The sequence below is a fragment of the Octopus bimaculoides genome, chromosome 15, assembly GCF_046866305.1.
Source record: "Octopus bimaculoides isolate indiv1 chromosome 15, ASM4686630v1, whole genome shotgun sequence".
Classification (NCBI taxonomy): Eukaryota; Metazoa; Mollusca; class Cephalopoda; order Octopoda; family Octopodidae; genus Octopus; species Octopus bimaculoides.
Window position 1 is genome coordinate 34,115,126 of NC_142942.1, and position 15,257 is coordinate 34,130,382.

The 15,257-nt window shown below is 33.2% G+C and overlaps 1 protein-coding gene across 2 annotated transcripts in view; it reads left to right on the forward strand.

Annotated features, from left to right (window-relative positions):
• Positions 1–926: 926 nt before the first annotated feature.
• Positions 927–15,257, forward strand: part of LOC106880619 (activating signal cointegrator 1) — a 31,792-nt gene continuing 17,461 nt past the window's right edge. The window contains exons 1-7 of one of the 2 annotated variants that reach the window (XM_052973237.2): positions 1,494–1,629; positions 6,203–6,415; positions 7,642–7,894; positions 9,617–9,787; positions 11,600–11,717; positions 13,316–13,434; positions 14,241–14,455. In XM_052973237.2, coding sequence (XP_052829197.1) covers positions 6,363–6,415; positions 7,642–7,894; positions 9,617–9,787; positions 11,600–11,717; positions 13,316–13,434; positions 14,241–14,455 — 929 coding nt within the window. In that variant the 5' untranslated portion in view covers positions 1,494–1,629; positions 6,203–6,362. Of the gene's footprint in view, positions 1,630–6,202; positions 6,416–7,641; positions 7,895–9,616; positions 9,788–11,599; positions 11,718–13,315; positions 13,435–14,240; positions 14,456–15,257 lie in introns of both variants that reach the window. The other variant, XM_014930643.3, reaches the window with a different exon arrangement.

Below are 15,257 nucleotides of genomic sequence, written 5' to 3' on the forward strand. Positions count from 1 at the left end.
CTGACAAACTTGAATAAAAATCATGACAAATGAAATTTTTCCTGATTTCTGTAAAACCAGGAAACAATTTCAAACTAACCAGGATGCTGGCACTCTGGGACAATGCCGAATAAGACTGGGACGAGTGGCAACCCTGTTAATATGTGGCACTTTTCTATATCCACTGTGTTGTCTCTCTGAGCAAGAGCAACCCCATAACAACAAAAGCAACAATAACAATAAAACTAGAAACATTCCTAAGAAATTATGAAAATAAATTTGAAACGATTTAATGATTTTACCGAAGAGAATATTAAATTAGGCAATGATTCGGTATTAGTAGACGACGTCATTCACCCATACAACCTTCCTTCATAAGGTAAAGAGGCGAAGCTGAAACAGAAGGTGAATGACATCGTTTCTTCATACTGACACTCTGGAGACCAATACCGAAGGATCGCTTTACATTAATATATTTCCATTTAACATTTAATAAGTGATTTAAACAGTTACATCTTCGTTCCACTTACTCTGAACACCCAAGCTTATTTTCCCCAGATTGTTTAGTTTAATTTTTTTTAGTCCTGCAGATACATGTTCCTAAAAACCAAGGATCACCCATTTTATTAATACCGAAGATACATTTGTTTTGCTTGAGCAAATTGCTGCGGGATAGGGTGTCATCAAATGACAAAAAGAATATCACTTTTCGCGTAAACTTGATTAGGAAAGATTCAACTTCGTTAAAACTGTAGACGGACGAAACGAGTCTAGTTCAATAGTTCCCAACATTTTCACTACCAAGGACCCCTTTTATTTAAATGAATTTTCCCACGGACCCCAGGATATTGAAAGATCTGTCAGCTTAACATGCTCACGGACCAAAGGTTGGGAACTACTGGTCTAGTTCAACGCGGATGTTATTGATTGATTCATGATCTTTAAATACGTTATGAAGACACTCGCTTTTTAAATCGTTGCGCCTTTTAAACATAAGTCTGTGGATAAGGACTAACGTGGTGCTACACAACGAAATTCAACATGGGGTTGAACTTTTTTCAGATCACACAAAAGCTATTTCGCACATCTTCCAGGAAAATTTTGTAGGCATTTATAAAAGGCTACCACTTTACTGAGTATCATTAATCAATAGCGACCGCATAACGATTCCCTTGTCGGCTCATACTTACAACCTTTAGAGATCGTTTGTTAAAATAGAAAACGTATCTTCAATTGAGAGATATATGATCAACAAGAAAGTGTCTTCATAACATAGTATTCAACGTTGTACTTTTAGTGCCTTAAGTTACAACTGATTGTGCAATATTAGGAATTGACATTTAGTTTCGATTTTTTTATATGTAGAATTAAAATCCCGCTGAGGTTGACTTTTCCTTACATCCTTTACAATTAACTAGCGAAGGACTGGAGTCGATTTAGTTGGCTATCCCAGATGGAAATTGAATTTCTTGAGCCTAGTTTCGAAATTGCTGAAATTCAACCATAAATTCTCATTATTCTTCCTCTTTGCAAGGAAGATCGTCTCCTCAAGGGCAGATAACTTATATTAAACATGGCTGCTCCTGTAGTCGATTGGCTTTGTGGAGAATTGTCCAGATTAGGGATTGAAATTACTGAAGAAAATGCCAGGTGAATAATTTTCATTCTTACTTAACTCAGCTATCATTTTCTTCTTATTAAAAAAAAAAAAAATTCTTCGTAGTCTACATTATACAATATCCGGTAACTAGTTTATGTAACACATGTGACAGTTTTAGCATTTTCTCACTCATTTTTTTCTTTTTCTTTGACACCTGTACATACCTGCTTTTATTTTATTGTTGAGGAAATATGGTTCATAGTTTCCTGATTGCTTATTCTCTAATTTAAAAAAACAAAAATTCTTAGTTTTCGTTAAATTAATTTCATACATCCACTGGTCTTTTTATTCATAAGTGTACGAAAATTGTTGTTTACATTTTAAGGTTATGATAGCACCAATATATTTCTTTATTTCCGAAAGTCTACTTTATTTTTTGTTTCGAATTGTGTTTTTTAACATTTTCTCAGCTCTTAGTTTCGTGTTCTGAAACAGACACGTATACAAACAAGCTTTCTCTTTCTCTCGGAGATATACATACGTCATACTTTCACAAATTACTTTCCATATGTATTTCATGTGAAGAAAACTTTGAGCACTGATTTGAAACTATGTTTTTTGCACTCTTATTCATACTTATAATCTCAAATATTTAAAACAACCTTCGACCTTTCAAACTCGTATGTCAAACATCTTTACTTAGTCATCAAATTTGCCATTACTGGTGGAACTATAAGTTTTATATCTTTGAGATTATATCATTTGGCTTTCCTTTCATTTTAACTGAATGGAAATACGGATTAGAGTTGGAATATTTGTGTACAGTAGTGTATGTTGTCAGCAGCTGTTGACTTCAACGTTCAGGCCGTTATGAACATGTTCAAAAGAGTGTTTCAGCAACTTTTCATCGACACGAACACTGTCAACCACAGTAAGAAAATCAAAAGTATGGAATGTTATCAATATATGTATTAACCTTAGCAACTTGATTGATCGATACTTTATCACTAAGACTTCACCTTGTTATGCCTTGATGTATAGTTATTTATTGATATTGCTTCATTGGTGATAAACTCGTCATAGCATCATTCACGACTCTTCATCCCTGTTACTTGTTGGTCAAAATACCGAAGTTAAAATGAGTACAGGATAATCAGGAAAATAGTATTTGATATGGTATGCTTTATCCAGTTATAGTTGAGTAAATTAAAAGTTAATTTATGTAGGATGAAACTTGATGATAAATGTTGTCAAACCATTTTTGAGAGCAGGTTAATCCATTCACAAACAAGAGAATGAAATAAATCTCCATGCTGTGTTTTCCTATCCTTTATAGTAGTGGTTCCCAACTTGTGGTCCGCTGACCCCTGGGGGAGGGGGGGTTCCGTGAACTAAATTCAAAATTTCAGAAGTAAAAGAGGTCCTTAGTAGTGAAAAGGTTGGGAACAACTGTTTTATAGGAAAGGAGTATTGACGGTTCAAATTAGCTTGATGGCTCAATGATAGATTATCTTCTCCGCCTAATAACATTTATTTTACGTTTTGAACTGTATTGATCTTTACCGGCATATCACAAAGATTGCAATATTTTACAATGCTATGTATTTAGTTGTTCGGCATCGGTATTCTTTAGAACAGAACATTGTATTAACTAAATTTGTTTCTTGTAAACTGCATTAATGTCCACATTTTAATAAAACGATTCTTTCGAGTAAAAATGTTTCAGAAGATATATTTATTAAAATTTTACAATCTGTATCGCTTAATATTTTCTGTTTCTCATTTTATCTCTATTTAATGGCTGAATTTGTTATGTCTCTAAGGATAAAATCAACTCTGCCTCTTTTTCCCAGTGAATTTGGAATTTTAAGGCCAGCAGAATTACAAGCATCGCTATAAACTGGAGTGTCTTCGAAAATGCAACCCCCTTTTTGTGAACATGTTACCATTGAAATACACTGCCTCTGTATTCTAATTAAGTTTTTGTAAATAATCAAGAATTTGGGTGGGTTTACTTTTTCATTATACAGAAATTACAGCTAATGAGTTCAAGGAAAGGTTTACCCAGAACATGTACTCCTTCAGGTCAAAGCACAGGGAAAATTCCAATTTCACATCCCATTATAATCTGGAGCTTTCTCCTATTAACCCAGAGCACACAGTCGATTTTGGCTTAATGAGATATTGCACATATTACAAGTTAGCTGTATTCCTTAAGAAATCTGAGCTGTCATTCTGCTATTAGAAGCAGGGCTTTCTATGGGCTAACTTTTAAAAAGTAATTGTAAATATTACCTCAGTTTATACTGCACATATACAAACAGCCCACTTTGCTTTTTCACACAAGATCTGAACTGTCTTCCTGCTGCCAACAACAGGACTAACTGTAGGTTATTAGCAGTTAATATCTTCTCTAAACGTTTACTGGTACCTACATAAATCTTCTATAATCTTCAATAAACTTTACTCTTAAAACTGGGATGTCTAACTAAGACAGAGGAAACTACTTCTGGACCCTGTCCAAGTTGCCAACTACTGATTCTAGCAGCTTCCTACTGCAGCCAACACCATTTCACACCACAGTTCTACCACATGTGAACCAACCAGTGAGAACAAACATTATCCAATGAAAATCAGCCTTACCTAGTAACTATAAAAATGTTTTTACCTTGAAGCAGGTATCTGAACATTCAAGAGTACTTTTTTTGCTTCTGTGGAACTTTAACTAGTTTGGCCTCCATCTGTTAGTGTACATGTGTGTATATCTGAGCAGGCATGGTTGTGTGGTAAGCGGTTTGCTTTCTAACCACATGATTCTGGGTTCAATCCCACTGCATGGCATCTTGGGAAGTATTTTCTGCTATAGACCTGGGCCATCCAAAGACTTCAAAATAGATTTAGCTGATGGAAATTGAAAGAAACCTGTCATATGTGTGTCTCCTTATCTTGATATCACATGTAGCTGTAAATGATTGTCACTATCATACAAGCAGTGTCATTCATTTCTTGTATTCTACAAGTACATGTCTGGTGATGGGGAAATATTATGTAGCATGGAAATAGTTGAGAAAGTGGATGTTAAAATGCAATGATGATACATTTACACACAATTATATGCATTATATATATATATATATATATATATATATATATATATATATATATATATATTGACAAGTTGCAAAAATGGTGAACTGTACATCTGTTACTCTTGTGGTTGCTTCCTGGGTTGTTTCAATTCATCTACCTCTGAAGCATATTTAGAAACATAATGTCTACTGAAGGTTCTTTTCTGCAGCTATTGGCTTTTCTATGATGAACATTTGTTAAGTATGTCATATAGATAAAGATTTTAATCTAGAGCTGCTATATTGTAAAATTTGATAATATATATATATATATATATATATATATATATATATATATATATTGAAAGAGAGAAAGAAAATGGGGAAAGATGGATATTGCTTAATCACAGTTACTGACTAAGCAACAAAATAAATTTGTAAAAAGGAGAATTTATTACAACTTGCAATGTATAAAGTAAAATTTACAGCTTTTGTCTTCATCCATTTTTTATCATTTCACTGTTTTAAAAGTTTATACAATCCATTTTTCAAGTAAAATTTATAAATTATCATCCATATTAAATTAATTTAGTCATGATACCTCACTCATCACATAGGTGGATGCTAAGCATAACTACTATTTAAAAAGATATGCTACAAAAACAAAGTTAAGAATCACTGGCTTAGACTAACATCAAATCCTTAAAGTTGTATGAAGCCTCAAGATCTATTGAAACTTTCAGGTTACAGTAAACAACATCGTCGTCATTTAACATCTGCTTTCCATGCTGGCATGGGTTGGTCAGTTTGACTGAGGACTGGCAAGCCGGGAGGTTGCACCAACCTCCAATCTGATTTGGCAAGGTTTCTACAGTTGGATGCCCTTCCTAACACCAACCACTCTGAGAGTGTAGTGGGTGCTTTTTACATGCCACCGGCACGGGAGCCAGTTTGGCAGTAACTGCCATCGACCATGCTCAAATGGTGTTTTTTATGTGTCATTGGCACAAGTGCCTTGAATGCTTTTGATGTGAAACAAATTTATTCATGAAACTTTAGCTCTATTTCACTTTTCTTCCTGATCAGCTGCACCTCTTGTACTACCTGTGTCATTCTCCCTCCATCCCCCCCTCTCTCTCTCTCTCTCTCTCTATATATATATATATATATATACACACACACACACACACACACACACACACACACACACACATCACAGACATGCACACATATATGCACTAATATCCACTCAACATGTGAATTTATTCTTTTAAAAGACCTTAACAAAGTTTCTTTCTGTTTTATTCACTATTCTTTATGATAATGGTTTTTATCATAACAGCTCTTCAGTATCTCACTGGTTAGATATGTTTTTGTTATTAAAGGTCATATAAGTGTTATTTTTAAGTTACACTTTAGCATTTATCCAAATCAATTCTTAGAGTAAGTTGATTAAAAAAAATGAATAGATGGTTTCAAATATTTATAGTTTAGCTTTTACTGCAATAAATATCAATGCATTTAAAAAAAGTCTTCTCTGTTCTGTTTTCATTAGATTGAATCTTCAAGGCAGAGTAAAATGTCAGGGCTATCAGCATGACCTAGTTGATACACATTTGATTCCAGAGAAAACAGATTCAACTTTAGTTTGCAGCTAATCTGGCTGGTGTGAACTTGTAAGGTGGATGTTGAGTGCTGTAGAAACATTGTCCTGAATGCCTGACTCAGGTGGTGTTAGATCTGCATTGACGAGCAGACCTCCTAGGAGGTAACATGTTCAATATCTCTCATCTCTATAGTTCTTACCATTTGTTGTTGGATTAGTAATATCATTGTTCTTTTCATTACTATTATTATTATTATTATTAAAATTAATTGGTATTTCAATTGGTGAATTCTCTGTTTGTCCTCGGGTCCCATCAACAGCATCATGCATATGTACTGACTGCTTTGCAATGTTGACAGGTGTTTGATAGTTCTCCATAATAGCTTTATTCCCAGTTATTTTCCATCTTTGGTCTTCTCATTTGTTACATTTACTCTTAAGCTACATTGTTAATATTATTATTATTTCCTCTCTCTGGGTTGGGGCTGTTGGAATCACCAAAACTGAAATTTAGAATTCCTATATAGTGTCTGGTTTCTTTGTTTATAAACACTACTAAGTTTCTGTCAACAGCTTCTACACATGTAATTCACAATTATTAATGATTTTAACTTTATTCTGCTTCGATGATCTCCTTTTTCTCCAGGTTCCTTCTTTCAGATTTCAAATTTATGCAGTTCTTTGATAGGGTTATAACTATTTATGTAAAGAGATTCTATTGATATTGAATTCTGAGATCAATTTTAAGATTAAAGAACTAAAATTAGTTCTGACAGTATCCAACAAATGTCATACTTGAAATGTATTGTTGTATGTAGTTTCTTTTAATATCCACTTGCTATATAACGGTTCTATGCTCTTTATTGTTAATAGGTGTCAGCATTCTCATGTTTCTTTTCAATGATTTTTTTTTTTTTTTTTTTTTTTTTTTTTGTTATCCTAAACTTTTGTGGGCTAATTTCAACAATTGACATATCTCCTCCAATATAGTTTATACAATATTAAGGCATGTATTAAAGCACTGCTGTGTGATGGGGTTTTTTGTATAGACATGAAATAAACATTTATTTGAAATCTAACAAATTAAAATATTATAAATTTAAACTAATCTGAAAACCTGAAGACAACTAGAATTCTTACTGGTTGAACCATGACAGGAAATACCACAAGACTTTCCTACCTAAATGAAAATTCGACTCTGTAGTCATTGAATTGATATTTGTTCTCAATCTAAAGTATACTTTGTGAGTATAATCACTTCAGATTAAAACCAAATTAGCAGTTTAACTTAGAGCCATATCCTTTTTAATGTAATTTATTAATAATTTGTGCTTTTTACAATTTTCTTTTCCAGGAAATTGATATAAATGTATTTTCTCTCCATTAAGGTATATTCTTACTATTGACAATGTCCACGATGTTGAAGACTATATGAAAGAACTACTTGACACTTCTGATTCCCGTGTACAGTTATTTCTTAGTCATTTTCTTAAACAATGGAAGCAACCTGTGATAAAACCACTTGCCAACTCAAAACAATCTATCAAAGAACCCAATAGTTCTAATAATCGAGAAAAAACTCAGACACTGCCATCTAAGCTTTCCAACAACACAGTATCTCCCAAAAATCTTCCGAGTAAGGTAATATTTACTTATTGAAATTCATTGACAAAATTTATCATTTTCAAATATTATAGCACATCAATGTTACTAAATTTTTAACTGAACCCCATGACAATGGTTTTTATCTGGCAACTAAGTTGCACTGACAGTAATCATCTTGGCCAAGATCAGCAATTAGCACATGACAGCAGTTCAGCATATATTTATTTCAACTACTTTAAAGCATGCACTGTTTATTTAAGTAAACTGTCATCACTGTGAGGACCAGAAATTCAATGAAACTGGTGTAGCTGGATGCGATTGTAAATTCCATGAAGGACCAGAAGAATTTGCTGAGCATGTACAAATTTGATAGGAAGTCATAGTAGAAATGGTGGTGTAACCGCCAAAACTTCTGCTTTTATACTATTATGGTAATGAAGTGTTGAACTGAGTTGGAAATATTTACATGAAGGGTCTTACAGACCTATCAAATTCCTTGAAATTTGCATTGTGGCCTCTATTATCGATTCCATAAGTGATAGTGGATATTTATATCAACCAGTACACAAACAGGTACAAAACCACAGCAGATAGGGCTGCACATATTTGTCATCTGATTCAAAGCAAGTACACAGGGCACATAAATTTATGTCAACTGATGTTATGGAGTTAAGGGTTATCTTATTAAGATATTTGAGCTTATATAAGAAATATATTCTCAGGTTTCACCATTTAAACCTCTAGCATTTAAACCAGCCATATCCAACCCAAATGTTGTTCCTGTTTTGTGTTCAGACCAGAGAGACCTAACCTCTCACACCTACCCTACAATGTTGTTCTAAAAATACACAATCCTTAAAGCTACGAGATAGTGAATAATAAAGAAGCATTACATTTGACAAAGTAATTTAAATGCTAAAGGGCTAAATAAATTCTGACATTAACATGTAATGTTAATAGAGGGAGGAAGAAGAAACCAATGAATTGCTGGAATAATATAAACAGAGCGACATTGGAAACAAAATATTGAAATCTATTGGAATATCTACATAGGAACTGATAGTAAAGGACACTGGGATAAATACTAAACTTTTGTGTACAGTAAATACATACAGAGAATATTGTTTTCAAATTTTGACACAAGGCCAGCAATTTTGAGGTTCAGGTACAAATCAATTACATTGACCCCAGTGTTCAACTGGTACTTACTTTATCAATCCTGAAGGGATGAAAGGCAATGTCAACCTCAATGGAATTTGAACTCAGAATGTGAAGACGGACAAAAAGTCACTAAGCACTTTACTCAGCATGCTAACAATTCTGCCAGCTCACCACCCTACTTACAGAAAATATTGTCATGTAAATAGTCTCTAATTGTGTTCGTTACATCATCCTTAGTGTAGCAAAGCAGATTGGAGTTTCAATAAATTAAATGTAATTTTGTATTACATGTTGCTATTTACTTTGCTCACCAATAAATGAAAATGCATTTGATCTTCATAAAATTGAGGATCAAATTTATTTTCATTTATAATTCAATATTAATATTATTGTTTAACATCATCATCAGTTTAGTGTCATCCTTATATTACTTATGACTAAGTTATTATATTGTGATGATGATATTTAATTGAAGTTCATTAAGTAACAAGCTGAGTCAAAAACTGTGTGTGTGTGTGCGCGCATGCAAAAGAGAGATATTAAAAAGTTCATTCTTTGGAAATTTTGTAATCTTTTAACCATGTGTTTAATTTTCAGTTTTACCAAAAAAACAAAAGTGGAGAAGACTATTTTGGGGGTACAACAAAAAAGACTAAGTCAAAGGGTGCTAAACCCAAAGTTCCTGAGCCAGTTTCAAATAAGGTTCCTGAGCCAGTTTCAAATAAGGTTCCTGAGCCAGTTTCAAATAAGGTTCCAACATCCAAAGAAGTAAGTACAACCATGTAAATAACATTAAGTTAATGGCTAAACTTCTCATTAAGAGAAGAGATTAATTAAACAATCTAATGAGAGTGGTTGCTTGAGTCTAATTTTCTTCAGATCACACCATGTCAATGTAAAAAAGACTTCATTGAGGAATGTAGTCCTAGATATATTTAAATAAAAGACAGGATAGTTTGCTTGTAAAACCGTGGGTCACAGGTATGCTCTATCAGCAATAACTTAAGACCTTAATATTATATAAAGGGGCCATTTAGAAGTGAATTGCTATATGATTTAGACATGTATTCAGTGGAATATATTTTATGAGTTTTACTTGATGGATGTGCAATGCAATCAGATATTGAACCATAAAATACATAGGGTTTTATCTAAAATTGTGGTTTTCAACCATTTTTTGTTTGTGGACCTCTTTGATTTATATTTTACTCTACTGGACTTCTATAATCATTTGATGTATATTAAAAAAAATCCTACTGTATATTCATAGTTGAATATTATTAGGAATTGTATTTAAAAAATGTTAAGATATTTTGTGATTTGTAGAAGTATAAGCAATTTATTACACAAATTTTAACGAGGAAATCTTATGTGCCCCCCCCCCCACACACACACACCCTCCAAGGGTCATATGAACCCTGGTTGAGAACTGCTGATCTAAAACAACAGAATTAATAAACAGGAGTTGATATTGCATAGCATACACCATACAATATTATGCCAACTTGGAAAACAGTTGTTAAACTGAATGATGATGATAACATTGAGCTATAAATTAACTCCATAATTCATTTCCTAATAATTACTTCAGTTTCTCTTAGCAACATCATGTGCCTGTTGTACGTTAATGAAGATCTCTAATAGTGTTTGATGTTACATTCACCACCACCATCATCATTTAATGTCCATGTTCCATGCTGGCATGGGTTGGACAGTTTGACAGGATGCAGTAAGTTACAGGACAGCATTGAGCTCCAATGTCAGCTTTGGTATGTGTTCTACAGCTGAATGCTCTTCCTAATGCCAACCACTTTACAGTGTGTATTGGGTGCTTTCCTCATGCCACCAGCACTAGTGAGGTTGCCATGAAACTTGCAATCCTTCAAAAACCCTAGGGGAGGGGCTTTGTACTAGGAGATGAGGGGTTAAGGTATGAAGGAAAGTGGTGGGGTAGGGCAGGTTCTTCTCACTATTTCATATATATATATATATATATATATATATATAAAACTTCTTTACTTTCCTCTACCAACTGTTTGTCAGCTTCATCCTTCTACTTGAACTGTGGTGGTGTCTGTGTGTGTATGTCATTGACAGAAGATTATGTGTATGTGAGAGTGTGTATGTGCTTGGCTACTTTTATTATCCTTAACCATCCCCTTACCACTGATTGTCAATTACTGTGTTCCTATATTGAGTGTAACATGTTAGTTCTTTCTATCCCTCTTTTACTGTGTATATAATGTAAAGAGTGACTGGAGAAATCAACCAATCAACATTCCTATTGGTTGTTATTATTTAGAGATTCTGGAAATGTGTAAAAAATATTCTTTTAACAACTGTTTTATGATTCTAACCTTTTATCTAGAATCTTCCTTTTTAAACTTGTAACAAACTGATGGAACATCAACTGGCTGTATTATTTTACTCTTTCACCTAGATTGTTTTCTCTTAATAGTTAGAAAATTTTCATTTTAAAAACTATAGAAAATAGTTCATCTCTAAAACTAGATGTAATTAAGCTAATCAAGGTGGGACCTCTGTCATTCTGCATAGTTAAGACTATTTTTATTATTTTAGTCACAATCTAATGGCACACAAGCTAAGACAACCAATGAAAATACCCTCAAAAAGAAGAAAAAGTTTGTATCCCTCTACAGCAATGAAGGTATTGCACGAACTGTCGTCAAATTACCTGGTAAGGTTTAAATTCTCTTTCTTTTATTAGCTGAAATTTCTGTCTGGCCACATTTTCAATAACTGCTTTCTCTCTCTTTCTGTACACACACACACACACACACACACACACACACACATTCATTCAAAGCTGACGATACTCTAATAGGTATACTAAATTTATTCAAGTCTGTGACTGATTTCTTATACAAGAAACTCAAAGCAGCAACAGAAAGAATTAAATTTATCAGCTTCAAGATAACACCCACCCTTCTTTGAGATAGTTGAAATATTAAAAGTTTCCTTTCCCACAGGAATTAAATCTTCAGTTTGTAACTTATCTTTTCTAGCTGTGCATGGATAAGCCAGAAGAGACTCTAACTGTGAGACATCATTCCTTTTGCTGATACTGAAGTACTTGCCTTTGAAATTGCTACCTTTACTACCATTCATCTTCTACTTGTTTCAATCATTACACTGTGGCCATGCTGGGGCACCACCTTGAACTTTTAGTCAAATGTATCAACCCAGTACTTATTTTTTTAAAGTTTGGTACTTCATCATAAGTCTCTTTTGCCAAACTAACTTACAGGGACATAATCATACCAGTACCAGTTGTCAAGTGTTGGTAGGGGTTACAAACACAGACACAAAAACACACACACATAGATATATATATATATATACATATATACAACAGGCTTCTTTTAGTTTCTGTTTACCAAATCCACTCAAGGCTTTAGCCAGCCCAAGGCTATAGTAGAAAACATTTGCTCATCAGAACTGAACTTGGGAAGCAAGCTTCTTACCACACAGCAATATTCATTCTTCATCTGTTTCATTAACAGTGTCTAAGAGTTTTGGGTGGAAATGCTGCAATTGTCTCTTTCAATTTGAAGCTTTTGTTAGAATATTTCAAGTTTTTCCTCATTATCATTGTGACTACTTTCAACTACACATTGATACAAAATGTTTTCTCTTTGTGGTTATAGCAAAATAATCAAGAACAATAGATTTAACCCTTTATCATTCAGATTATTCACATTGATTTGAATGAATCCTGCATTATCTTGTAGCTTTGAGATATCAATGATGGGATTGTTTATTTTTAGAATGATATTGTAAGGTCGGTGTGAGATGCCAGATCTGGCTGGTTTACACATTAAACACCTACAATATTTTGGCCTAATATGGCTGGTTTAAATGCTAAAGGGTTGACTGAAGTCTTTCTAAATATTTTTATGGGCTTTGAATATTACAATTTAGAATTAACTAACTCAGAATGTTTCCAAAAATATATTTCTGAAAAGAAAAACAAGAGTAATTAGTGATATTATTCATCATCATAAAACAACTTCAGGAAATTCAAGATAGAAGCAATAAATTAAGAAAATTACACCATTAAAAAAAACACAGGAGTCAAAAGTCAGTCCATTTTTACCAACTCCTACATGTCTAACGATGAATTTACTTCCAACAAAAATTCCACAGCCATCTCTCCATAAATTTGACCTGAACCTTGATAAGCTTTTAAAGAAATTAACAGTTTCTGTATAATTAAGACATGCATGGTGTAACATAAAGCATCAGTTAACTTAATTAATCATTTTCTTTTCCCAGGAAGACATAGTTGTGATTGCCAAGCACTAAAACATGATTTAGTTAATAACTGTATTGAATGTGGTCGGATTGTCTGTGCACAAGAAGGTGCTGGACCTTGTTTATTCTGTGGCAACTTGGTAAATACACTCATTTCTCTACTTTTATTTTTCAATGCAAGTTTTATTAGTGTGGGTGGAGATAAATCATCAAAAAAGTCGTTTATTTTATTTTTATATTTTCTGAGAAATTAATGAGTGATACACAAGTTTGAATTGTTATGAAACATATATATACAGTAATCTCTGTTGAGATATTTGGGCTTTCCAGTCTGCTAGTTGGCTGAAATTGACTGCTGAAGCTGAATTTTTACTTTTTTTTTTTTTTTTTTTTAATATTGTCAGAGGAATTAATGAGTGATGAATTGGTTTGAATTATTATAAGACATATATACAGTAATCTCTGTTGAGATGTTTGGGCTTTCCAGCAGGGTGAGGATGGGGTGCTTCTTAAAAATGCTCATCAGTGGTGGCAGCATTAACTCATATCAAAGTAGATTAATCTATAGTGAGTGATTGAGCCTCTTCATCCTGATAGATGTGAAGAGTGCCAGTGCCTAAGGTGACTGTTCAGTCCAACGGTGGTATAGAAGAGCCAGGAGCATTTATCGAGAGGGAAGGTTGGCCTGGGGACGAAGAAGTGAAAGTCACTCTTTGCATCTTTGACATCTGATCTCTACCTCTTGATGTCTGTTATTTTCCATCTGGTTTATTTCCTTGATTGCTAGTTGGCTGAAATTTGACTATTGAAGCTGTTTTTGTTTAGTTTTGTTTTTTTACTCTACTTCTTAAACTTCTGTTCCAACATAAAATATTTTCAGTATAATATGCTGAAGGAATTAATACATTTAATACCAGTATAATTTTTCTGAATTTTCTGAAAATAGGTGTGCAGTAAGGAGCAAGAAAAGATTTTGGCTGAGGGTACAAAAAAAAGTGAAAAGTTACGGCAGATCTTAATGAAGGATACAGACAAAGTATTACAATTGATAAATAACCAAATTCTAAGACTTTCCACAGAAAATGGTACCTGTTCTCAGTCAGCAGAACTGTCAAAAGCAGTCGATTATAAAAACCGTCTTCTTGATTATGATAATACAAGGTACAAATGGAACTTTCTCCTTTTTAAATTGATTTTGTAGTGATGAGGATCATAAGGTGTTTGATGAATAGAAAAATGTATGTTAAAATAAGGTAATAAGGATTGATATATGTTTTGGTCATGCATAAGTTTTAAAGCTTCAATTTTTAAGAATTTTCATCTGCAAAGCATTCTACAACAAATCTCACATTAGTGTTTTTGATATCTAGGAAAAGTTTTAAAGAGCTCATTCAAATAACCAAATTATTAAATATTTCATACTAACTTGAAGATGGTTGTGAAAATAAAGGAATGATATGATGCTTAGGTGGTTCAAGTATTGGACTAGAAATTGCTCAGTGCCAAGATTGAGATGGACAATTAACTACAAGATCATTATTTAAAACCTACCTCAGAACTATAATGTTCCTAGTAAAATGCTAAGCAGCATTTTGTCCATCTTTATGTTTTGAGTTCAAATTCTTCTGAGGTTGACTTTCCCTTTCATCCTTTGGGGGTGGGGTCAATTAAATAAGTACCATTTGAGCACTGGGGCTAATGTAATCAACTTACACCCCTCCTGAAATTGCTGGCCTTGTGTCAGAATTTGAAACCTGCCTGCATGGAAATATAGGCATAAAATGATTAGAGATATTCTATTTCTTTCAGTCTGCTTTAACAAAGACAAGTTGTAATATTTATTCCCACTTAAACGTGGTTGTTCTATTCACATTTAAGTGGGAATAAATATTCTTGCTCTTAATACTACCTCTGTTGATAATATATATTCAGAAACAAGTTGTTTTATTTGCAAAATAAATCT